This window comes from Coregonus lavaretus (genome assembly GCF_964263955.1).
Source record: "Coregonus lavaretus genome assembly, chromosome: 19".
NCBI lineage: Eukaryota > Metazoa > Chordata > Actinopteri > Salmoniformes > Salmonidae > Coregonus > Coregonus lavaretus.
In genome coordinates this window covers 22,727,765-22,753,972 of record NC_140006.1, presented here as the reverse complement: position 1 = coordinate 22,753,972, position 26,208 = coordinate 22,727,765, and the positions used below count along the sequence as shown (strand labels likewise).

At 42.5% G+C, this 26,208-nt stretch overlaps 2 protein-coding genes across 4 annotated transcripts in view; one reads left to right on the top strand and one right to left on the bottom strand.

The window, feature by feature from the left end:
* Positions 1-205: 205 nt before the first annotated feature.
* On the bottom strand, positions 206-9,798 carry LOC311147003 (vacuolar protein sorting-associated protein 4B). 3 transcript variants are annotated; one of them, XM_084183600.1, is made up of 13 exons: positions 9,634-9,798; positions 8,566-8,677; positions 6,662-6,762; positions 5,116-5,227; positions 4,574-4,724; positions 4,320-4,378; positions 3,957-4,076; positions 3,553-3,709; positions 3,143-3,291; positions 2,958-3,039; positions 2,426-2,645; positions 954-1,094; positions 206-832 (listed from the first exon to the last, which is right to left on the bottom strand). In XM_084183600.1, exons 1-13 carry the CDS (start codon positions 9,652-9,654, stop codon positions 731-733), a joined length of 1,527 nt encoding a protein of 508 aa, XP_084039726.1. In that variant the 5' UTR covers positions 9,655-9,798; the 3' UTR covers positions 206-730. The 3 variants fall into 3 exon arrangements, with proteins under 3 accessions (XP_084039726.1, XP_084039728.1, XP_084039727.1); XM_084183602.1 differs by lacking the exon at positions 8,566-8,677 and having other exon boundaries at positions 9,634-9,696; XM_084183601.1 differs by lacking the exons at positions 6,662-6,762; positions 8,566-8,677; positions 9,634-9,798 and adding an exon at positions 5,973-6,224.
* Positions 9,799-11,102: 1,304 nt separating this feature from the next.
* Positions 11,103-26,208, top strand: part of LOC311146863 (laminin subunit alpha-3-like) — a 101,392-nt gene continuing 86,286 nt past the window's right edge. The window contains exons 1-2 of the mRNA XM_084183478.1: positions 11,103-11,613; positions 14,009-14,161. Coding sequence (XP_084039604.1) covers positions 11,350-11,613; positions 14,009-14,161 — 417 coding nt within the window. The 5' untranslated portion in view covers positions 11,103-11,349. The remainder of the gene's footprint in view (positions 11,614-14,008; positions 14,162-26,208) is intronic.

Here is a 26,208-nt window from a genome sequence, read left to right as displayed (position 1 = left end):
TGTCAGGAATTGTGAAAAACTGAGTTTAAATGTTTTTGGCTAAGGTGTATGTAAACTTCCGACTTCAACTGTATATATCTCCATACAGTATCTACTATAAAAAGGATTTTCATATCTTATTTGTACAAAAATAAGTTGAATTTATGGGTGCTCACACTGAAAAGTGAGGTGCAATTTGACAGAAAGTGGATGGGTACTTGGAAAATTAGCTCAGATATTTATTGGGCAAGTTAGATAAGCACTCTACACAAAGAGAAGCATTCTAATTTTGTTAACATGCTTGTATCGGCAACTTGAATTTCCAGATCAAACTCCCATTGACTTCAAAGCATGATGTATGCAAACGTTCGAGTTGAGCATTGTTCTCATATTAGGATTCGGCCCAAGGTGCTGCACCAATGTTCATAACTTCCATGTAGCTTTCCATCCACCAATCAAGTCTACCTCAGACATGTGAAGAGATCCATAATCCTTTAGACATGGGAAGCATCTAAGAAAATATCAGTCTTTGTTTAACCCCTTGTGTGGCCAATAGACAAGCTCAGTAGAGCCAAAGAAATAGATTACTTAAATGGAGATGTCCGTTCTAGTAATTATATTTCTATTAGTAGAGCAGTCATGTGATAAGCCAACACAGCCTGAGGGGGAGAGTGGGAGAAAGACAGAGGAGAGAAGGAACACTTGACAATCAATAATAATATTTGCTTTGGTTTGGCTCAAATGCCCCAATTTAGCCCTCCTGTCCAAAGTCCTCTGTGAACTTTTTCAGTTTGACCAAATCCTGATCATTGACTGTTGGCTTTGTGCTGGTCAGGGACCTCAGCATGTCAGACTGCAAATCATAAAAAGAGAGACATGATCAAAGGTTATTCAACAGTCTTGTTTCCCCAGAAACATTACCATTGAAGCAGGGAAACTTATTATTAATAACTAAAAAAATTCTGCACACTCACCATACAAACGACTGGCTCACATAGCTTTTCCCCAGGGACTTCCATCCATGTCATCTCAATGCCGTTCGGGTCTCCTGGGGAGCACGGGGTCAAAAGGTCATCTACCAGGATGTTGGGGTTGTCTCTCGATGGCCCTCGTACCTTCAATAACAGTGCAATTTGTAATGTTACAAATTAAACTCAATAGAAAAGGAGCTTGACACGCTCAACCTCAACACGGTGGCCCCTCAGGGGTGCACGCTTAGTCCCCTCTTGTACTCCCAGTTCACCCACGACTGGCCGCACACGACTCCACGACTCCAACACCATTAAGTTTGCTGACGATACGACAGTGGTTGGCCTGATCACTGACAACGATGAGACAGCCTATAGGGAGGTTGTTGGTGACCTGGCAGTGTGGTGCCAGGACAACATCCTCTCCCTCAACGTCAGCAAGGCAAAGGAGCTGATCGTGGACTACAGAAAACGTAGGGGCGAGCACGCCCCTATCCACCTAGACGGGGCTGTAGTGGAGTGGGTCGAGAGTTTCAAGTTCCTCTGTGTCCACATCACTAAGGAATTATCATGGTCCACACACACCAGCACAGTTGTGAAGAACGCACGACAACACCTCTTCCCCCTCACAAGGCTGAAAAGATTTGGCATGGGCCCTCAGATTCTCAAAAGTTCTACAGCTGCACCATTGAGAGCATCTTGACTGGCTGCATCACCGCTTGGTATGGCAACTGCTTGACATCCGACCACAAGGCGCTACAGAGGGTAGGCCGACCTCCCTGCCATCCAGGACCTCTATACCAGGCGATGTCAGAGGAAGGCCCTAAAAATTGTCAAAGACTGTTCTCTCTGCTATCGCATGACAAGCGGTACCGACGCACCAAGTCTGGAACCAACAGGACCCTGAACAGCTTCAAACCCCAAGCCATAAGACTGCTAAATAGTTAACCAATAGCTACCCAAACTATCTGCATTGACCCTCTTTTGACTCATCACATATGCTGCTGCTACTGTTTATTATCTATCCTGTTGCCTAGACACTTTATCCCTACCTATATGTACATATCTACCTCAATTACCACTCACCCCTGCACATCGACTCGGTACTGGTACCCCGTGTATATAGCCAAGCTATCGTTACGCATTGTGTATTTATTCGTCGTGTTGTTATTTTTCCATTATTTATATTTTTTCTCACTGTGTTGTTGGGAAGGTCACGTAAGTAAGAATTTCACTGATGCAGACAATTACATTGATGGAAGTTACAATCTATCTGCAATATTAAAGCTGATCTTACAACCCCCACCCCCCCAAAAAAAAAAAACAACAACAACAACTAATAAATATACATTTGATTTTCACTGTTAGTCTACACTGGTTTGTTTACGAAGCATGCAATAAATAAAATGTGATATAAAGATTGTCACTGAAGGATAAATAGACAACGTTATTCAATGGTCGTCATTATGGAGACGTACCCGTTTGAAGTGAGTGGCTGATTGAACTTTCCTGACTGGTTGCATTAGCGCATCTCTGACGATGACGCTGATGTCCGCCCCTGAGTAGCCGTCTGTCTTCTTTCCCAGGGTGACAAAGTCAGAGTCGTTGAGGCTGGTGGGTGTGGCGCCCAAGTGGAGCTTGAACATGAAGGTGCGGGCGTGTTCCTCTGGCAGGGGGATGTAGATCCTCTTCTCAAACCTGAGATAATTAAGGATGAGCTGTACTGAACGTATCACACTTACTCTACAGGAAGAAGAATACATCTCCATCCCCTACATCTACAGGGTAGATCTGAGCAGCAACAAAAAGCTAAGAAGCAGTGCTGCTGAGTCACAGTTTTCTTACTTCAGTCCAGTGTGTTGACGTTATCCCTAATCATGTTCAAGCTGAGTTGTACAAGTTATCATACATTTTTATGGCTGTGCTGTCACAGTCAAGAATCATAAAGGATAAGTTATTTTGTACACTGTTGGGATGGTAGGCTAAGCCAGTGTAAGAATGTGTCATTACCGTCTTCTGATGGCAGAGTCCAACGTCCACGGGATGTTGGTGGCCCCTAGCACCAGTACACCATCGTTGTCATTCCCAACCCCTGTGGGAAAATAATTTCATTAACAATTTACAACCATTTTAACTTTAACACCAATACAGCCCACTATAATATCCAGATACATGTTGTTTTCTGGCTCTCTCACCCTGCATTTGAACTAGGAACTCTGTCTTGATGCGGCGAGCTGCCTCACTCTCATTCTCACTCCTGGAGCCACACAGCGAGTCTATCTCATCTATAAAGATGATGGAGGGCTTGTGCTCCCGTGCAAGGGTGAACAAGTTCTTTACCAACCTGGAGAGGAGAAAGGAGCATTGAAGAAACATCAAGGTGATGCTTTTCCCTATTAGACACATGGGAGCAATGTCCGGGACACAGATTAAACCCAATACTGGACTAAAATATTATCTATTGAGCTGGCTTTTTAGTCCAGGACTAGGCTTAATCTAGGCCTAATTTACAAACAAATTAAAACGGCAGCATTGGACTTCACGCCTCTCCACAATTTCTACAAATAATCCCCCATGTTTCCCAGGATTAAGAGTAACATCTCACTTTTCACTCTCTCCCAGCCACTTGGATACCAGGTCAGAGGAGGAGATGGAAAAGAAGGTGGAGTTGTTGGCCTCTGTGGCCACAGCTTTAGCCAGGTAGGACTTTCCTGTTCCAGGAGGACCGAAGAGTAGGATCCCCCTCCATGGCGTTCTTTTGCCTGACAGACAGACAGAGACAGGTTGTTGGGAGTGGTCGTGAATAACATTGGGGCAGAAATAGACTAAACTTTTTATTTACAAATGAATGAAGGGTAATAATCAATTGACTGTATACTATGCAATGCGGTTGGATGGATTCATTTATTTTCAGTATATTCTTAAAGCCGAAAATGTTTCTTCATACATTCAAAAAAAATTATTTCATCATTAATTCTTTGGTTATCTGAGGCAGTAAGACTACGTTACCTGTGAAAAGATGTGGGAATTTGATTGGCAAAATAACAGCTTCTTTCAGGGCCTCTTTGGCTCCCTCTAATCCGGCAACATCATTCCACTTGATGTTTGGCTTTTCCATAACGATAGCCCCTGAAAAACAAATCCAGTATGAGGAGAACATATAAATAATTTTACAGTGAAGGAAAATGATCAGATACATTCATGTGAAAATCTAATAATAAATTAGTTAGACATCAAAGGGAGAAGGTAAAACTGAAATGTAAGTGGACATTAGGCAAAAAAATCATTTGACATACTATAAAATTGTGACAGAGTGTTGTGATACAATACAAAAGTAAAACTACCACACAGCATGTCAGTGATATAACTAACCTGAAAGTTGGTTCTGAAACTTCTTCTTTTCTGGGCCGTCTCCTTCATCACTCTCATTCCTGCACAATAATAATCCATCTCAATTAAGCTAATGAGCACAAGAGTGTACAGAACCACAACAGATGTTTTTGATCCAACTAGAGCATCTACATAGGTTGACTCATCACATTCCAAATCACTCTCTATAACAGGCTAAACCCAATCCACACACAGTAAAGCCTCATTGCATGAACAAAGCCTGCTCGCACACACACCCTTTGTCGTCAGCTTGGGATTCCTTCACAGGCTTGGTGGGTGGAGCCTTCTCTTTCTTCTTCAGGTATTCTTTCAGCTTCTCTGCTCTGTCCAGGTACTCGGCACACTTGGTCCTGATGCTCTGTTTGGCTTTGTCGCCCTGAGGTTCATCTGGCAGGAGAGAAATGGACGAATTCTATTAAAATACCATCTGAAGAATCGTTTTTATTTTGAAAACGTATGAATAAATCACAATTACAGTTATCTCCCCTGGACTATATGAAATTCTGTGAAATTGAAAAGTAATTCATTCTGCTGAGAAGTAAAAGTAGACACTGGACAGAGAACACATTCAACTGATAGGTTCCAATAGTTTGGCCCAGATACCTTTGACCGGTCACTACCATAGTGAGATTCTAAAATGTCCCCATTAGCCTATATGAGACAGAGGTTGTGATACAAACAAATCCACACAAACCAATTGACATAACAATCCAGAGACTATTACAACCCTAAAAGAGAAAAGCGCAGTATGCAAATATCCTGTTTCCTTAAAGCATACATTTTACTACGTGTAGGAAGTACTGAACAGCGTTTTGGTATAAACGAAGGGCCTCTTCGTAGTTCTGAGCTTTATCCTCCTGGGCCGCCTTGCTGGCCAGATCTATGGCTTTCTGAAAAACAAGAAAATTAGAAAGTTATGAAAAAAACAAGACATAAGGAAAACAAATTGAAAGGATTCGCTGCAAGTTAAGTTTGATCTTGTCAATCAGAATTAATTGACTCTCTTCAAAGCTATGGCATAACACAAGCACATAATTCTAATTACAGTAACCAGAAGCAAGTACAAAAACATTGACCCCATATGCAAGGCTTTAGGTAGAGCTACAGCTATGTATGTGTATGTTCTATGTATGTGTATGTTCCATGGTACTTGGTTGCTATTCAAATTTCAGATTGTCTCGTTCTGGCCTTGTTGGGGAGGGGAGCACATTTAGAACTAAAACGAACCGGTCAACTTTGCAAGCTGCTAGCAAACATTGAAGCTATCAAGTTTCAGATAAAAGTTAGTTAACGTTAGCCAAAGCAAGCTGATGTTAGTTAGCTAACCATCTTCAATCAGGCTTACAATAATTTCATATTGACTACTGTCAACATTAACTGTTATCGCTAGCTAGCGTCCGAGCTAACAAGCTAGCATTTTACCGTCGCCAGATAGCATGGTAGCTAACTGTGATTGTTATCTAACGACACTTATAACAAAATATGACAACAGTATAACGGCGAATTAATCATTATGTTAAGCTAGCTAACAAACGAACTAAAAAATGATCTACAAATAATAGTTAGCTAAATGGGTGGTTTGTAATTTTGCTAACTACTGTAGCTAGCTAGCCGACGTTAGCTTTTCCAACTTACCTGTAAATTGTTGTTGGCAGCCATAAGGGCGGATTACTTGTCAAAAAATCGCTACGAACAGGCCCTGTATTTGTTAATTACTTAAATTGCAACCGATCAAGGTCGCTATTCAAGCCTTTTTCAGATCTTTGAATAACGATACATTGAAGGTAAAAAAAAAAAAAAAAACTACACTTCCGCGTTATCAGACGCCGACTTAATTCCAGTAGAATTCTCATGTGACCAGGGAATGTTCCTACGTCATTCATAGACGCACACATGGGTGTCAATAAATTATTGTAGAGGAATGAAATGTAAAATGTGTAGGATTAGGATCATGTTGACATGTGAAGGATATGCACAATGCACATCTCCTATTAGCTATATCCTTACCTCCAGGCATAGGCCTACACATTTATTTTACCAGGCAAGTCAGTTAAGAACATATTCTTATTTACAATGACGGCCTACACCGGCCAAACCCGGGCCAATTGTGTGCCGCCCTATGGGACTCCCAATCACGGCCGGTTGTGATACAGCCTGGAATCGAACCAGGGCGTCTGTAGTGACTCAAGCACTAGAGATGCAGTGCCTTAGACCGCTGCATCACTCGGGAGCCCACATCGGACTATAGAATTAGGAATTCGTAATATAATAGGATCTGTGCATTTAGCCTAAATTGTTTATAGAATTGTCCATTGTCTAATTACCTCTTTATTTTCTAGATACTCCTGGAGTTCTTCCACTCTGTCCAGGTACAGTTTACACTTTTCTCTGATCTTCTGGTTGCCCTCTTTACCCTGTGGTTCACCTGAGGAGAGGAGAGAAGTTTTAAGAGTTGTGGACAGTTACACCGATTATTGTAGAGACCATAGGGTAGGCCTAGGGTAGGCTTGCCTGATGACTCAAACTGAATTCTTCCACTGCTCTATGTTCGCTCCATACTTCAGGTTGAGACTGCCATCATTGAAGTCGTTTGTGGTGATGTCAAAATGAGGGGTGTTGTACAAAATAAAGTCATCAGCGATGGGATCATCTCTAACCAATCAGAGTATCAAAGCCAATGACACATTTTCAAAATGCCGCTTTATCCACGTGTGTTCTGGCTCTGGCCCAACCCATCGTTTTCTGGGACCAATCAGAATGGTTAGAATGTGTTTGCGTTATAGAAATCCTAGGGGAGGTACTCAGATCTTGTCACGTTCGTTGAAGGACGGGTCAGACCAAGGCGCAGCGTGAAATGCATACATGTTTATTATAAAGATAAACACACAAACAAAAACAACTTAACGTGAAGTCCTCAGGCTAAACACAAACCAAGCCTCTACACGGAACAAGATCCCACAACTAATGATTGCAACCAGGCTACTTAAGTATGATCCCCAATCAGAGACAACGAGCGACAGCTGCCTCTGATTGGGAATCACACCCGGCCAAACATAGAAATACAATAACTAGAATGTGAACATAGAAATAATGACATAGATCTCCACACCCTGACTCAACATACTAGAGACCCATAAGTCAGGGCGTGACAGATCTACTTTTGATATTCTGGATTTCCCCTGATTGTCTATGTGATTAAAATGTGGGTCAAAAGGGAAATAAAAGTATTATCTGAGTTTTTCGGTGGCGAAGGACACTGTCTACAGGTGGGTTAGTTATAAATATATTTTCTACCGGTGTCGCCCCCGCCTCCCGCCTGCTGTGTACCGTGGTCCTCCTAGCTAGCTAGCTAGCACTACAGCCTGCCGAACACCTGCCCTCTCCATCGTTAACAGAACTGCGGGAAAGCAGTGCCACCAAGCTATCCAAAGCAAGTCAATGGTACCTACAGTATATTAGCATTTTCCAAATCATGTCCAAATAATATATTCATTGAGTTACAGTCATTTAGTTACCCCGATAGCTGGATGCCCCTTTGATTTATTTCTTAAATAAAAATAAATGTATCAACTGTAGCCATTTATATTCCTTCATAGTTTGTTTGCCTACTCATGGCCATCATCCACATGCCACATTTTTACCAAACTAAGACTTTCTGTGTCAGCAGTTAGACATTTTGTTAAAGGGGGGCTAGTTGCCCCAAATTACCCTATGTGATGCTCCATACCCCTTACATCTTGGCTAGTGTAAAGTTTAGCAATACAAAACGTGTATTTAATATCTTTCTGAATTTTCTCTGTTTTTTGGAGAACACATGCAACTGGACACAGACATTTATAAGATATATTATTCTTTGAAATCGAGAATTTTAAAAGTATTGCCAAGAACAGGTTAGTTGAAAAATTCCTTGCTGAACTTTACACTAGCCAAGCTGTAACGGGTTTGGAGCATCATATCCCATTACAATTCTGTAGCTACTGAACTGCATGTAGGGCGGCAGGTAGCTTAGTGGTTAAGAGCGTTGTGCCAGTAACCGAAAGGTCGCTGGTTCTAATCCCCGAGCCGACTAGGTGAAAAATCTGTCGATGTGCCCTTGAGCAAGGCACTTAACCCTAATTGCTCCTGTAAGTCGCTCTGGATAAGAGCGTCTGCTAAATGACTAATTATAATTATTATGTCCTGTCCGTATGACATTTGGTCAATTTCTTCAGGAGCGACAGTTACATACGTTTTATAATGTGCAGGAAGTACTTGACAGCGTGTTGGTAAGATTTGATAGCCTCCGTGTAGTTCCCAGCCTGGTCCTCCTGGGAGGCTTTCTGTGCTACAGCTATAGCTTTCTGAAATGAGAGGGTGAGAGGGATGAGTTGGGCAGAAAGGAGTGGGAGAGAGAGGGATGAGTTGGGCAGAAAGGAGAGGGATGAGTTGGGCAGAAAGGAGTGGGAGAGAGAGGGATGAGTTGGGCAGAAAAGAGTAGGAGGAGTTGGGCAGAAGAAAGTAGGAGGAGTACAGCATCATTCACTGTCACCACATAGTCTCCTATTATGTCTACATTAATTGCTTCATTTGAATGAGACATTTTTGTCATTTAGCAGACACTTATCCAGAGCAACTTCAGTTAAGTGCCTTGCCCAAGGGCACATCAACATATTTTTCACCTAGTTGGTTTGGGGATTCAAACCAGTGACCTTGTGGTTACTGGCCAAATGCAGAGACACACTCATACAATTTTTATGCTCTGATTAGATCATGGAATACATGGAGATGGAGCATCAGCATCACAAGCCACTACTGAATTTCTCTTAGCTGTGTAAAAGTGAAACACTATTTTAAGTGGGTCACAATGGCTTTACTTGGCTCTGGGACAAGCTGTTGTCCAGCAGGTTTATCTCAAATGTGGGAGCTCATCTTTGTTAATGGGACCAATAGCTGGAGTGTAGTGAGTGCATGAACAGTACAAACTCACAGTACGCCTATGGGAAATTGGCCCCAAAAATATTTTGCTTGTTTTTCATTTAGACCTTCTCTTTATAACATACTGTGCTCTTTTAGTCTGTTTGAATGTAAGTAAACAAGTTGATCAGCTTATCAAAAGTGACAACACAGCACTAACACAAGAAACACTCGCTTGACTGGAGTTCTATGATGACACTAGCCCCAAGACAGCTTGCCAGTCTCACTCTGACAAGTGGAATCAAATTCATAGGCCCATAAACATTTATTACTAATTTACAAGAAAGCATAGATGTGTCTACCAAGATAAAGTGCTATTTACATAAGTAGTCAGTCACTTTACCTGTAGATTTGTTGGCTCCATGGGAAGTTTTCAGGCGGTCAGTTGCTGCTGAGAACCAACACAGTCTGAGCCCCTTGATATTCCTGTTTCGTTTACCTACACAGCCATTAACTTGTTGCTTATCTCACAGACTCGTCACAGCAGACATGCGTCCGAGAGACTTTCCTGTAGAAAAGAATGACAACAATGCTGAGAGCTGAGACTGAGACCCGCCTGCCTGTGAGTCATGATGACAAGCTTGTTATGCAAGTATAGTCAACAGTCCAGGAAAACATGAGGCACCATTCACAGTAGGATAATGGCCTAACCTTATTAGCGTTCTCCCTTGTCTGTCCTTCATGCAAAGCAGAAGTTTAAAACTCCCCTAGATGTCAGGGATGTGACACTGCAGCAGAGCTGTGAGTTTTGTGCTTGGTGAGTGCTGTCAATTCCTCTCTTGTGAAACTCCCTCATGCATTGATGTAGATTTCCACAAGGTGTCGCTCTAGGACCAGTGGTTTGTGATAATAATGTGAACTCTATGCCTCACAGGTGGGTTTATTAGGTAGACCACTGCCTGTCCTGTATTATTGGTAATGCAGATGTCAAGATAATAGCAGTGAGTGAATATTGTACATGCAAAGAATAGTCCACAAAGGTGGGAGCAGATAGCACATATTATCTAAACAGCACATTATTTCTGTTGCCCAATTGAATAGATAAGCCCAATTTGTAATTTGACTAATTCTGTAGAGGCTATAACTACTTATCAGTTGATAATCCACTATGTTTACACCCTGCACATAATCACTAAACATGGCACTGGAAATAGCAAAGGTATGCAGGAGAAGGGAGTGTGTCTCTGAATGAATCTGGGTTGGGTGTGCTCTGGTTGGGTGTGGCTCAGTATGGCATCATGGTGTGTGTTGAGGATGGGGAGTCTGTTTTTGGATGGGATTGATGGATGTTTTTTTAACATTGCTAGTTGCATTCCAGTTTTTCTCTCTGTCAACAATTGCTCATGCAGCCTATTTTATTGAAGCAAAACAAATGAAGACTCAGTGGATCCCTGCAATTTTCATATAACTGTTTTGCATTAGGCCACTATAATTAGACTATACTATCTCACATTTTACTGTGAAACAAATCAGTGGTCAGTTGAAGGATGGCCATGATTCAGGAAACACAATGATCTGTTAATGACTGCTGTATGCTGTATTTTGAAAGAATTTGCCCTAAAAACAATCTCTGAGTTGGTGTCAAAACTTTGTCTCCAAAAATGTCTAGTGAAATATTTTCTTGGATTACATGCATTACTGATTATTTTTGCTTTGGCTTGAACGTGATTCAATATTGAGATTTATAGAGAGACTTTGGCCCCAAGGCAAGTAGGGCCTAAGCTATAACTCACTGGTGACACCCAATGACTGTATTGACACTTGATACGGCCCCGGGTGGCAGAGCTTGATTAGGGAAAAACGGGAGCAAGTGCTTATTTCACGAGGGAACATGTCGAGGGGAAGCACAGAGGTAACAGCAGCAGCAGAGACACAAGTGAAACTTTAACATCAGCTTACTTGAACCGCACCGCACGCACGAGTGGTTCCATTGCCAGGCTCAAAAGGACTGGCTTGTTTTATGCGTTGAGATTGCGGTATTATTTCATGGGGATCTAGATAACTTGAACTGCGAGTTGCAATTTGACTTCAGCATCTACAGAGATTATTGAGGTGGAACATGGCGAGCGGGGTGAAGAGAGCTCATCCCGTTGCTTTATTATTTACTTTTACGCTCTTATTTTGGGGGGACGTTTACGGGCAGGTGTCTTTTAATGAAATAACCGGGTTTAGTTTGAGTCCCCCGTACTTCAACCTCGCGGAGGGGTCACGGATATCTGCCACCGCAACTTGCGGTGAAGATGAAGCAGGGAGACCGAGATCTGATTTGTACTGTAAACTTGTCGGAGGACCTACCTTTGGACTTCCTAGTCAAACGATACAGGTAATGAGTGAACGACATTTACGGTTTCATGATTTGTGGTTTCATTTTTGAAACGTTTATATTGATCACCACCTTTTTGCCTTTAATAATAATGTTTACAGTTAAAATGTAAGTTGTAACTACGCAACAGGTTGGCTGGCATGAGTGCATGCGTAAAATACAAATGTAGCCTATTAATGTGCACGTCTTAATAACATTGTTCTGAAGACATGAAGTGGACAGATACCAACAGAAACACAACCCATAGTACATAATAACATCGTATTTGTATTATTCAATCAAAGTAATGAAGTTGTTTACTTGCAAGCTAGTGATTTTCTTATGATTTTTGCTCCCATACATACACTACCGGTCAAAAGTTTTAGAACACCTACTCCTTCAAGGGTTTTTCTTTATTTTTACTATTTTCTACATTGTAGAATAGTAGTGAAGACATCAAAACTATGAAATAACACATATGGAATCATACAGTAACCAAAAAAGTGTTAAACAAATCAAACTATATTTTATATTTGCGATTCTTCAAATAGCTACCCTTTGCCTTGATGACAGCTTTGCACACTCTTGGAATTCTCTCAACAGCTTCACCTGGAGCATGCTTTTCTAACAGTCTTGAAGGAGTTCCCACATATGCTGAGCACTTGTTGGCTGCTTTTCCTTCACTCTGCGGTCTGACTCATCCCAAACCATCTCAATGTGGTTAAGGTCGGGGAATTGTGGAGGCCAGGTCATCTGATGCAGCACTCCATCACTCTCCTTCTTGGTAAAATAGCCCTTAAACAGCCTGGAGGTGTGTTGGGTCATTGTCCTGTTGAAAAACAAATGATAGTCCCACTAAGCCCAAACCAGATGGGATGGCGTATCGCTGCAGAATGCTGTGGTAGCCATGCTGGTTAAGTGTGCCTTGAATTCTAGATAAATCACAGACATTGTCACCAGCAAAGCACCCCCACACAATAACACCTCCTCCTCCATGCTTTACGGTGTGAAATACACATGCAGAGATCCTCCGTTCACCCACACCGCGTGTCACAAAGACACCAAAAATCTCCAATTTGGACTCCAGACCAAAGGACACATGGCCCAAGAAAGTCTCTTCTTCTTATTGGTGTCCTTTAGTAGTGGTTTCTTTGCAGCAATTCGACCATGAAGGCCTGATTCACACAGTCTCCTCTGAACAGTTGATGTTGAGATGTGTCTGTTACTTGAACTCTGTGCAATTTCTGAGGCTGGTAACTCTAATGAACTTTTCCTCTGCAGCAGAGGTAACTCTGGGTCTTCCATTCGTGTGGCGGTCCTCATGAGAGCCAGTTTCATCATAGCGCTTGATGGTTTTTGTGACTGCACTTGAAGAAACGTTCAAAGTTCTTGAAATGTTCCGTATTGACTGACCTTCATGTCTTGGAGTAATGATGGACTGTTGTTTCTCTTTGCTTATTTGAGCTGTTCTTGCAATATTATGGACTTGGTCTTTTACCAAATAGGGCTATCTTCTGTATACCCCCCCTACCTTGTCACAACACAACTGATTGGCTCAAACGCATTAAGAAGGAAATAAATTCCACAAATTAACTTTTAAGAAGGCACACCTGTTAATAGAAATGCATTCCAGGTGACTACCTCATGAAGCTGGTTGAGAGAATGCCAAGAGTGTGCAAAGCTGTCATCAAGGCAAAGGGTGGCTATTTGAAGAATAGTTTTGATGTACAATGTAGAAAATAGTAAAAAAATAAGAAAAACCCTTGAATGAATAGGGTTCTAAAACTTTTGACCGGTAGTGTACATCTATATATTCCCATGTGAAATACCAAATTTGCAGTTAAACTGGTATTACAGTTGAATGCTCCTTGCTTCCTTGCTCTTGCACCCAGGCTCCAGAATGAGTCACTATAGCCCCCTGGGGAACATAGGCAATTCTGCCTGCTCTGACCAAGTTGTACACCTGCCAGAAATAGTTTACACCATTGTGTTTAACTCCTGAGCTCTCCAATGGGAATGCCCTCTCAACAGTAGACTTGCCCCTTCAGGAGTTTCAATACCTTTGGAACACTAAGGGGCTTTAAAACATATACAAAGAAGGGCCCCAGTAGGCCTATATATTGCTTGATACCATTATTGCATAGCGGGATATTGGTTTACTGTTACAGTATTTCCAGATATCGGTATTACCATTGTTGCTACAATTGCATGTGATTACTTGCACTGTCTGCAAATGTATTTGTCTATGTTTGCATGGTTCGCATTTTTTAACTGATGGATACTGTGACTGTGGTTTATTCATTTGCTTGAATACAAGTTTACTATGCACTGAATGTGTGACTTTGTGTTGGTGGGACTCTATTTATATGTGTTTTGGGCTCAGAGTAACACCATTTCATTGGCCCTTACCTTGCAGGGACAGTATTGTGACAGATGCAACTCCAACGAGCCAAACAAGGCCCACCCGGTGAGCAATGCCATCGATGGCACTGAGCGCTGGTGGCAGAGCCCGCCTCTCTCCCGGGGACCCATGTACAACGAGGTGAACGTCACTTTGGACCTGGGACAGGTGAGTGACCCAAACCTGGAGGGCTTTCATTGATTCCTCCTACTCAGCCAAGTGCTGTACCTTCACGGTGGCTGTTGTTTAATTGACAAGGTTTCTCTGGTGAGAGTATGAAATATAACAGTGGGATGTCAAAGGGTGAATAGAGCCAAGGCTCTAAGTTTTCCTTGTCTGAGACAGACAGGCAGCACTAGTCATGTGAGTGATGTCCCACAGCTGGCTGCATGCCAGGAATCAGCCTCAGATCATGCCCCTGTGGCTGGGGGATATGCATCTATTATGACCCGTGGCTGCAGTGGGGTCAGCTGCAGGAGTTTGGCTCACGGCCCATGAAATTGCACCATATGCTCAATTATCCACAGTGAGGGGGAAAGAGGGTGAAATTCTGTCCAGGGTTTAGGGATCAGAGGGATGTTAAAGGTCTGATCTGGGGGGCGTGCAGGTCCAGGTCGGGTGGGTGGAGAGGGTTCAGAGCTGAACCTGTTGTGATTGAGAAAGAGGTTTTGTCTGCGGTTCAGGGGTCGGCACCAAATGGAGATCCCTAGAAAGTAAATCTTCCTAAAAGTGAGTACCACACCGCATCCATGTTCCCTAGGAGGACTGTGGAAAGAGAATGGGTGACGGTGGCAGATTCTCCCATCTCTGTTTTTAGCTGGGCTTAACTAAGCTAAACGGAGCAGAGGGGCTGCGAGAGAGAATAAATATAGCGCCTGCTCGGCTCGTGACGGCTTGAGGGACGTCTGAATTGAAGACGTGGTAATGCTCTGTTTATTTGGGAGCAGGGAAAGTGGCATTACTGCATTAAGGCGTGCTATAAAGTATGGGGCTGAAGAATTCTCTGAAACTACCAACCACACGCCTCCCCCTCTCCCTTTGTCCCGCACAGCCTATCAAACAGCAACTGTGATCCAGTGAGGCTCCAGACCAAGCTACCTCCCCCCTTATGTCATCCATTTGTTTTCAGCTCCCCCCTAAATCTTTTGTCAATGCCAAGAATGTATTTATGAGGCTGTGTGTGCTTTCATTAGAAAGCGTGCAGGTTTATTGGAGTGTTGCCTTCCAATGTTATTATTTCACAAATTGGAGCAGACTGATTTGGCAGCATTGACCTGAGGCTTATCAATTCAATGCGAGGCAAATAAATCAGACTAGATTGGCTGCTAATAGCTAATTGGTTAAATTGCATAGATATTATGCTCTGCACACGATGATCCTACCTTCTAGAGAAACAGCTCAAATGCTTATTGAGAAACAGCTCGAAACTGAACAAATTACTTAAAGCAGTCTATCAGTCCATGATAAAAGTGAAATACTGTATCCCATAGAATGATTAAATTTGGTAAAGTAGTACAATGTTATTTTGTGATTATTAACCCTCTGTATGCAATCTTGTGTAGGCCATGTCTTCACATCAGAGGGGTGTGTAGATAAGGAAAGGTGTTGTCGATGCCTCTGAAATAATTCAGTCAACCACACTTCCATGTGCTTTCTGCACAGATGTCTGTCAAATACTGTTGGTTCCTATAACCCTTTGATGATTTTACAGTCATAACAAAGCATTTGTCAAAATAAGTGAATATGAAGGTCAAGTTTATGTCAGACTAACTTGCCACATGCTTGGTCACACCCTTTCTCCCTTAACACAATCTATGCCTACTCCTACTCAGGTTTCTTTCATGCTTAGATAGAATTTCTCGGATTTATCTTGCCCAATAGAAACAGTCCAAAGCCTTTGTAGATTTTGTTAATGCACGGAACAAATGATGCGGTCACTGCAATTTGTAAGGGCTGGATCCAGTTGAATGGTTTTTGTGGTCTCTTCTAAGACTTACACAGGTGCCTCCCACCCCCCTCTCTGCCAGTCATATCTCCAGCTCTCCCAGTGGATATATATTAGATAATGGCACTGTCATTGTTCATGTTAAACCGGACCGGTTCAAAGGGAAGCCGGGTGGTTTTTGAAGTGGCCATTTCCGACGGTTCTGTAAAGCAGTGGCACGTTTGAAGCAGCACCAATCCGTCAAGGGCTGATTTCCGCTTTTGTGGAACGTTGAATGATATAATAATAGCACAGAAAAATTTATGGATTTCCTTTGTGGATTAAGATGATCATGCGTTTGACGTGTTTAGAAAAGGAAATAGTCTGAATTAGCCTGGAACTTTGTATTAGACAGAATATGGATTTGTATTTACTTGTTATAAATATTAGTCAGTCAGTCCATGTGAAGGAGTTACAACTCCCTTGGGTGGAGCTCCTTGTGCAAATCAACCCAACCACACCACTGCTGGATTATGTTGCTTAAGTAGCCGCCCAGCCGCCTGCCTGTGTTATCTTGTGGGCTTTAGACCTGTGGCCCGTGACAAAGCTGGCCATAAGTCAGGAGTTGACCTTGAACTCCCCCAGGGTGTAGGGGGGCTTCTTGATTTGTGTACTCTACAGTAACTTGACCTAGTGGTGGGTGTTGCCTCAGGCAGTTTGTCTCCAGGGCATTGGAGCAGATCACCCAGAAAGAAAGTCAACACATTGATTAGAGGCTTCTGCTGTGAGTTTCTTGATGTTACCCAATAGCCTACATATGTGTTGAGATGTGTAATTTTTTTTTACTAAACAGGCACACATTTGATTAATTACCATAGAAATTCGAACTATTCAAAACCACATATGCCCTCCCAAACAAACCCAATGACATCCTCTCCTCATCCCCAAGCATATTAGTTTCAAAACAGCCTGTCTACCTGTGCAGAGAGACCAGTTAAAACTATTTACAGGGTGTTGTGGCGACTCTTTGTCCTAGTGAACATTGGCACCACGGATGGATCGGCCACACAGCCGCCCATGCAGTCAGTTTTTCTGGGGGAATGTATTTTAGGAGCCCTGACCACATGTGCCCCGGACCATGTGAGACTGACATGCCTGGGCTTACTGCTGTCTGTCATACCATGTTACTGAAAGGCCTCTGATTGGTGTGCGCCAATGTTAAAATACTTTTGTGTTTTTATATTCGTTTTTATTTCTATTCGTTTTCCGATTTTATTTGAAATTCTGTTTAGTTTCAGTTAGTTTTCTGACCTGATTTTCTAGTTTTTATTTACACTGAACAAAAATATAAATGCAACATGTAAAGTGTTGGTTCCATGTTTAATGAGCTGAAATAAAAGATCCCAGACATTTCCCAATTGCACAAAAAGCTTATTTCTCTCAAGTTTTATGCACTAATTTGTTTACATCCCTGTTTTAGTGAGCATTTCTCCTTTGCCAAGATAATCCATCCACCTGACAGGTGTGGCATATCAAGAAGCTGATTAAACGGCATGATCATTACACAGGTGCACCTTGTGCTGGGGACAACAAAAGGCCACTCTAAAATGTGTAGTTTTGTCACACAACACAATGCCACAGATGTCTCAAATTTTGAGGGAGCGTGCATTTGGCATGCTGACTGCAGGAATGTCCACCAGAGCTGTTGCCAGAGAATTTAATGTTAATGGGCAAATGCTCACCTTCGATGGCCACTGGCATGCTGGAGAAGTGTGCTCTTCACGGATGAATCCCAGTTTCAACTGTACCGGGCAGATGGCAGACAGCCTGTGGGTGAGCGGTTCTGTGGGCGAGCGGTTTGCTGATGTCAACATTGTGCACAGAGTGCCCCATGGTGGCAGGGGGGTCATGGTATGGGCAGGCATAAGCTACGGACAAGGAACACAATTGCATTTTATTGATGGCAGTTTGAATGGACAGAGATACGGTGACAAGATCCTGAGGCCCATTGTCATGCCATCCATCCGCCGCCATCACCTCATGTTTGAGCATGATAATGCCCGGCGCCAATGTCGCAAGGATCTGTACACAATTCCTGGAAGCTGAAAATTATGTTCTTCCATGGCCTGCATACTCAACAGACATGTCACCCATTGAGCATGTTTGGGATGCTCTGGATCGACATACGACAGCGTGTTCCAGTTCCCACCAATATCCACCAACTTCGCACAGCCATTGAAGAGGAGTGGGACAACATTCCACAGGCCTCAATCAACAGCTTGATCAACTCTATGCGAAGGAGATGTGTCACGCTGCATGAGGCAAATGGTGGTCACACCAGATACTGACTGGTTTTCTGATCCACACCCCTACCTTTTTTTTAACGGTATCTGTGACCAACAGATGCATATGTTTTCCCAGTCATGTGAAATCCATAGATTAGGGCCTAAATAATATAATAATAATATGCCATTTAGCAGACGCTTTTATCCAAAGCGACTTACAGTCATGCGTGCATACAAATTTTTGTGTATGGGTGGTCCCGGGGATCGAACCCACTACCTTGGCGTTACAAGCGCCGTGCTCTACCAGCTGAGCTACAGAGGACCACATATTTCAATTGACTGATTTCCTTATGAACTGTAACTCAGTAAAATCTTTGAAATTGTTGCATGTTGAGTTTATAATTTTGTTCAGTGTAGTTATACTTGTTTAAAAATATTTATATTTTCTTTGTACATTATTTAGTTTCAGTTTTAGTGTTAGGGAAAGAAAGCATGCCTGGGAGGCTACGAGACATTTGTTTTTTGGGATGTCACTTCTTGCAACTCGGGGGCAGTAATACATAAGGTAATGGGTCAGATCATACAGTAGGTTAGGTGATGTTTAAATTATAAAGTCAATCTCAATGTGACTTGGATTTAAAAAGAATAGCGCCGAGACTGGTGCAAAACATATGGTGGAAGGAAACTCTCTCATCCATGTTTACACCACTGAGGTATAGGGGTTTACTTCAATCCAATGCCTTTAAACTTGTAAGAAGAATCTACCTCCCCGTGGTGAGCTTAGGCATCTGAATGGAGAGTGTTGTGTTCTGTGAAGTCTGATAGGTGTGTGTTTGTTCTGATAGGTGAGTTGTAATGCTGGTTGTCAGGTACTTGTTCCCTACTCTGTGGGGTTTGATAATGAGTGTGTGTTGTTGCTGGATGGCTGAGTGGCTTGATGATAAGATGAGAAGGCACTATATCTGGAGCTGTGCTAGTTTAGGATGACAGCATTTCTGAAGCCTGCTTGTAGTGGTTAATTTATTATGAGTTATATCATCTATATGTCAGTCATGTTATTTTTGCTCGCAGACAGTTAAGATGGGGCTTTCAAGAAACTCTTTTTTTGTAAGCAGAAGGATTCCTGTGGAACTTAATCCGCTCTCTCTTTCTCCAGGCCCTGCTGCCTCCCACTTCAGTTTTGTCTGAATGTTTTATGCTGAGCTGCTGCCCACTTTTGTCCCGGAATCGATTGTAGGCTGTATTGTGTGACATCCTTTCTGTGCTCTGCTCTCAGATGTTCACAAACGGTTGGTTCTTTTCAAGGCTTTTTCAAGTGACCTGGCCTTTTCTTTTCAGTGGGTACATGGATTGAGGAGGTGCGGTGAATTGGGCATACTGTGTGGAAAAGACCCCACTGTCTGCCCCCCGTCGTCACACACACACACACACACACACACACTGAATTCTCTATCCCCACCTCACCCTGAATACCTACCCACCTTTCATGACAGTTGAAAATGATCCAGTCAAATATGATTCTCTGTGTGTCTGGGTCTGTGTTTGTCTGTTCAAGCTGCAAATGCCTCCTAATGTCATGCAGTTGCAAACAGCTAATGCTAACAGTCAATATGATACATCTACAGTAATAAAATGTATTGCCCAGAGGATGTATGTGTATTGGTATGCTATTGCAACAACAGTATTATCTTATGTTTTTGTTTTGTTGCTAAGGTGAGTGTGCAGGACTGAGTAGAGCAGGGTTTAGTTCTCTTACTGGCATCCAGGGAAGTCTATTTCCCTGACCTCCCTGGCATTGATTCAGCATACGTGGATCAACTGCATAACTTCTTAAGTAGGCCCTGAAAAGGACCAGGTGCTTATCAAACCACAGAATATACTTTTTTAGACACAAGTGCTATATCATATTTGGAATGGAATCACATATTTATTAATGGAAACACATGGAATCAATATTATTTCACCATATTATTTCAAATACAGTGTAATAATTATTTGGTTCTTAACCAACAATTTAATATGGTTTTATTTATTTGGTGGTGGCAATAATGATGATTTCATTGTTCAAGAATATATAGGCTAACAATATCATTCCTGTACATTTGTCAGTGTTGACTGTATAGCTGTGATACTCTAACTCTTGGGACACGTTTGGCTCCCTAGCTGTTGCTGTGGTGATGATGGAGGTAAGAAGCTGTGTTTAGCCAGTCGGCTCTGCTCGGCGGTGGGCTGGGTGGTGGGTGCCAGGCCAGCTGCAGCCGGGTGTCTGGCGCTCATATTTACAGCCCCTCGCAGGGCAGGCAGACAGCCCACACAGCCTGGTTAGCAGCCTGGCTTCATGTCTAGATCACGGGTCATTGTTGGACAGGAGCGCCTGCCAATGCCTCCTAAACCTGGCGCTCCATTGTGGAAAAGCAGAACGGGTTTAACGTAGGCTCACCTTTTCAAGGCCCGGGTAGGCGATATACATAGTGCTTCATAGAAATGCTAAGCAGTCGATAAAGGTCTACTGGCGTATTGACGCACGTGTCGACGTAGATTTGTCCTAGGTGTATTTTTGACATATAGTATGATCAATGATGCATCCTGTTTGTTCTAGTTCGCTCTAGTCTTGCTGTAGTTCCATGTGGCTCAGTGGTCCCACGGGGGACCAGTACAAACATGTATGCACTCACTACTGTAAGTACTCTGGATAAGAGTGTCAGCTAAATGACGTGAATGTAAAATGTTATGCTCGGTTGTTATAGCTTTATAGTGATGCTGGTTACAAACACAACTCTAATCAGGTTTTTAAATATTCCGTTTATTACTAAATTTGAACTCAATAGTAAGGTAATTCATTGTTACCCAGAAATTGTTTGATATTGAGATCAAAACGGCTGTTTTAGACCTTGATAAATGATAATTGAGTCCCCATCAATGTTCCTTCTAAGTTGCGTGCGTGCGCAGCCGCGCACTTCCCCAGGACTGCCACGCAGAAGAAATGCTATACCTTGCAAACGCAAGAGATTGAACTTCACTGATTTCGCCCCATTAGTTTGCACTATATAGATCAACGTTTCTTCTGTTATCGAATCAACATTATATCAGCCCCGTTTCAATGCAACAAACCAAACCAAATCTAACTTTGCAAGGATGAGTCTGTGATTTTGTTGTAGGCAGAGACAGAGCGCAACGAAGTAGAATTATATTGGCTGGGGTAGCCCACGAGCGGTCTTTCAATCACCCGCAAGTGAATGCGCTTTTCAGATCAGAGCACAGAGCCGCGCGTGTGCACATTTGTTGATGTTCTTTGCTAGTTAGCGAGTTATTAGCCCAGTTATAGATAAGTATACACCGTAGGTCAGCAATGTGGAGTTACTGCTTCCTACAAGAGCACAAAATGTGTAGGCTACATTTCAAGCTGTATTTGAAAAGCCAGTCAGGTAAAAAGCTTATGTCTTAATTAAAGGGGCAATGTTGATTTTGAGACTGGCTTGAAAATGCAAATAAGCCAATAGGAAGAGGGGTAGCCTACATTGTCTATCTCTGTATGGTAATAATAATACATTTTATTTTGTAAAGTGGTTTCTTGCATCATACAGCACAATACAATGCAATTTACAGTCACCTATGTGGCCCATGGTGTTACAGACCAAGTAACAAATCATTAATTAATGTCAAGCCTATAAACTGTAGCTATAAAAACAAAATAAAGAGAGTTGCACACTCTATGTATAAACTCCCAGTCATTTATTGGGTAAGAAACCACCAACGTTTCGGCATCACTGTGCCTGAAGAAGACTCTCTTTATTTGTTTTTATAGCTTACAGCTTATTCTCCGTTAGTCAGCACCTCTACACTAAATAATGTTCTCTGGGTGTGCGCCAGCTTATGCTTTTTGAAAGCCTTCATAATGTAAAACGTTTTTAAAAGTCGCATGCAATGTAGGCCTGCATTGAACACCACATATAGGCTACTGTAGGCTATATTATAGAAATCAAAAAATATTTCCATGTGAAAATGTTATGGGATTTGCTCCATTGCTTTTGTTGGTAGGCCTACATTATGCTCAGATAGCCACAATAGCTTATTGGCTACTGTCTAAAACTGTGAGGATACAGCCTCAGTGTTCACTGTAAACGTGCGTTGGAAGTTCTCACAACATTCAAGTTTCCGCTCACAAGATCAAACATTTGCTCAGTGCCCTGAAACATTTGAGCATTGGTCCCCTCTTCACTATCACAACCTGTTCAGCGTCAGACAAACAGATTGCATTGTTTCAAACAGGACTAAAAACACTCCACCCCCATTGTGCTGCAACTGTCTGTCTGGCAGGCTGGCAGGCAGGGCCTGTTCCGCTCCAACAGAAGGTAATGGCACCTAGCTCTGCCGCGGTGCATTCCTCTGTCCTAACATCAGACACACAGGGATCTTTGTCATATGGATTCTATCTGTAAGGCTTCTGCTTTTTACAGTAGCCCTGCTGAGCCCTTCTGGCTGACTGGCTCCTTCCTGCCTATGGCTTGGAGATTCTTTGTCTCTGAACTGCAACTGAACACCTGTCTGCCCTACATTTTCAGAATAACAAGCACATCATGTTAATAATAACAAGCACACTGTTGTCTAGAGACCATAGACAGTATGAATAATACTCAAACTATTAGTTGATTAAAATGAATGCAAAATAGAATGTGAAGAATTGTGTGTGAATTGTGAAGCCCAGTAGAAGACCTATTGGCAGCAGACATTGTAGTAGGTGTACTCAGTATTACATTAATGAAAGAGTATATCAATCCAGTTCATTGAGTTCATTTGATAGACATAGTTAGATTACACTATGATTGGATAGATCCATGTGGCAGCCAGGCACAGCATTAAGTCATAAAGTCCCGCTATCAGCTTATTTCTTATAGGCTCTAATAGTGTATTAGGGTATAGTAGTGTTGACTATTTGTTCAGTGGGTGTAAAACCCTGACTGCCAGGCTCCGTTACCTGAAGCGCAGGCATGTGAAGTCGGGGCAGAAATTCTGCATGGAGGCAACAACATGCATGGCTTAGGGAACACATTCATCACGCCTGGGCATGACTTGCCGGTCATAGAGCAACACTACTGGGGAGGGTGTGTAGAGATGTGTGTGTATGTGTGACAATAATAATGGTGTCAAGCTCTCTATCTTTGTGTGTGTGTGTGTGTGTGTGTGTGTCATGGTGTCAATCTCTGCTGTGCGTGTGTGCTTGTGGTGAGAACGCGGGGGTGTGAGAGTGAGAACTGTGTAATGGTGTGAGGTCGCTGAGGCCTCGGCCTGCTCTGCTCTCTGGGGTGATAACTGGAGTTTACAGGAGAGATCTGGCTTGTTTATGGGGGTCACTGGCAGGAATTTGGACTGGTGGTATGAACCGGAGGGGTGAGGTGTTCGGTCCATACCTGTGACAGCTCAACCTCAGACCCTTTTGACCCTCCACACCCACCATCCACCATTGATATGACTAACACTGTGTTTCTGTGGCCCAGGCCTGTAGATTTAGGGTGGGGATCCCTTCAAGTGTTCTGATGAGTAAGACATATATCCTTGTTACTGTTGAGTTTTAGTGCTCACTGGGCTTGTCTATTCAATTCTGCTTCATGTATTTGCAGCACATACCAGAATTCCTGGACTGGTACTGTTATCATGTCACCAAGATATTTCAGGCTGCTCCAAACAAAAGGTGCTCGATATAAGTCAAGTCAGTGTTTAGACTGGCGGGATGAATACACAGCCCTGAGACAGAACAGTGCCAGGTCTCTCTCTCTATGCCAGGAGACAGTTGTATTCTTCTGACATGTTCTCAGTCATAATTTTTTCTCTATGGATTATACGTTCTCTCCTTTTGTATTTTATGAATTATTGATAGAGTCAGGTATAAATGAAGCGGAGCGAGACATAGGGGAAATACAGTGTTGAAGAACGCCGGTTGGGCTGGGATTCGATCCCATGCATGCAGGGAGACCATATATGTGCTGGAGTTAGCATCCTTAACCATTAGACCAACTCCATTATAGTCATTCTGAAGGGCTGGGTTGTGAGGTTTAGTCATGGTGTTAATGTCAATCGCCAGACAGTATTGAATTTGGTTGGCTTTTATTCTATGGTGTAATGTTTTATACCTGGACTGGAATTAACAATGTCAAGGAAAGGAGAGAGCACTTTTTTCTTCTGATTATATCATTTTGTGGTTTGTGGGACTTTGGCGATATTTCATGGGCAGTTACTAGAGAATCAGTTTGTAGCGTCTTTTCAAAATGTATCTTGTTGTTTATCTGTTTGGTCTCTGTTTTATGTGTGAGCTGCGTTCCTCTGGGCTAGAAGATTGTCCCTGTTGTGTGTCACTTGTCAAATCAAATTTCAAATCAAATTTTATTTATCACATGCTGAAATGCTTACTTACGGGGCCTTCCCAACAATGCAGAGATAAAGAAAATAGAGAAATAATAGAAAAGTAAAACATGTAATAATAAACGTAATAATAGATACACAATGAGTGATGATAGCTTGGCTATATACAAGGTGTACCAGTAGGAAGTCAATATGCAGGCGTACGAGGTAAATGAGGTAGAAATCTACATATAACTAGGAATATAGTAACATATAGTAAACAGTAGCAGCAGCGTATGTGATGAGTCAAAAAAGTTTGTTCAAAAAGGGTCAATTCATATAGTCCGGGTAGCTATTTGGTTAACTATTTAACTAACTATTTAGCAGTCTAATGGCTTGGGGGTAGAAGCTGTTCAGGGTCCTGTTGGCTCCAGGCTTGCCGTACGGTAGCAGAGAGAACAGTCTTTGACTTGGGTGGCTGGAGTCTTTGACATTTTTTTTGTCAGGGACAGGTTCCTGAAAGCAATGGCATGCCCTGGCGTGGGGACATGGGGGCAGAGGTCGGAAGAGGGGAGAGGGGGGAGAAATGTGACGGCATGGCAGGAATCTGAGACTGGCCCACATGCCAGTCGGCACGTCTCAGCCACCCTTCTCCTCCACACTCCTCCTTCCCCCTCTCTCCCCCTCCATCCAACTGATTGAGATCAAATGGTTGGCATGCAGATGCAGCTTGGAAGAATCATCATTCACAATTGACAGAGACGGTGGCCTATTTTCAAAATTGAAACGTTTATTTGAGGCAATATGTTTAGGCATAGGCAGACATTGCATTTGGAGGATGCATTTTATTCCAATGTTTTCAAAAGGCTACATGTCGGTACATACTTGATGATGTCATATATAAAATAGCACCGGCACCCCAAAATAGTAGCACCATACCACTGAATGGGATGTTTTGGGGTGCCGGAGCTCTTTACGTTTTTATGACATCATCAAAACGCATCCTCCAAATGCAATGTCTGCCTATGCCTAAACATATTGGCTCAAATAAATGTTTCCGCTTTTAATACCCTCAAACACCAAATTAGGCCTACCTATTTGAAAATAGGCCACCATCACTGTCAATCGTGAATGATAATTCTTCCAAGCTGCACCTGCATGCCAACCATTTGATCTCAATCAGTTTCATTATGATATGCATTTCGATCTTCTTGAATGATGTAAGTAACCTACTGTATTTTGCACATATTTTGCCTAGTGGCGCGCACTTTTGAGGTTTGGCGCATGAGAAAAAAAAGGTCTTCATTCAGCACAATCATCCTAAAATGTAGGAAATTCAATTACATGGTGTTTTTGGTCTAACAGTAATGTTATACCATGCTATTATATTTGGTTTGTTATGTAGAATAATAATGAATAATTAAATTATCTTGCGAGACATTGATTCAGCTTTGATCTAAACTTTATTAAACAAGCACCATTGCATTCTAGGAAGTTGCGGAGGGTCACTCCGGTGCACTCCGGCAGCACTACACCCCTGATCCCAATCCCAGCGCGTGTGAACTAACATTTTCCTGCTCCTTCCTCCTCAGCAGACCCAGTCCCAGTCATTGGGTCTATTGATAGTAACCTCTCAGCCAATACTTTGCCTTGCGTCTGTTTTTAGGTCT

What these genes read in the sequence shown, in the direction of transcription:
- LOC311147003 (XM_084183600.1), bottom strand. Translation starts at nt 9,654, where the DNA reads ATGGAGCCAACAAATCTACAG. An exon ending in ATTCCCACATCTTTTCACAG is followed by an intron (nt 3,710 to 3,956) that starts GTAACGTAGTCT and finishes TCTGTCTGTCAG; the next exon opens with GCAAAAGAACGCCATGGAGG. An exon ending in GTGAGCCAGTCGTTTGTATG is followed by an intron (nt 833 to 953) that starts GTGAGTGTGCAG and finishes TATGATTTGCAG; the next exon opens with TCTGACATGCTGAGGTCCCT.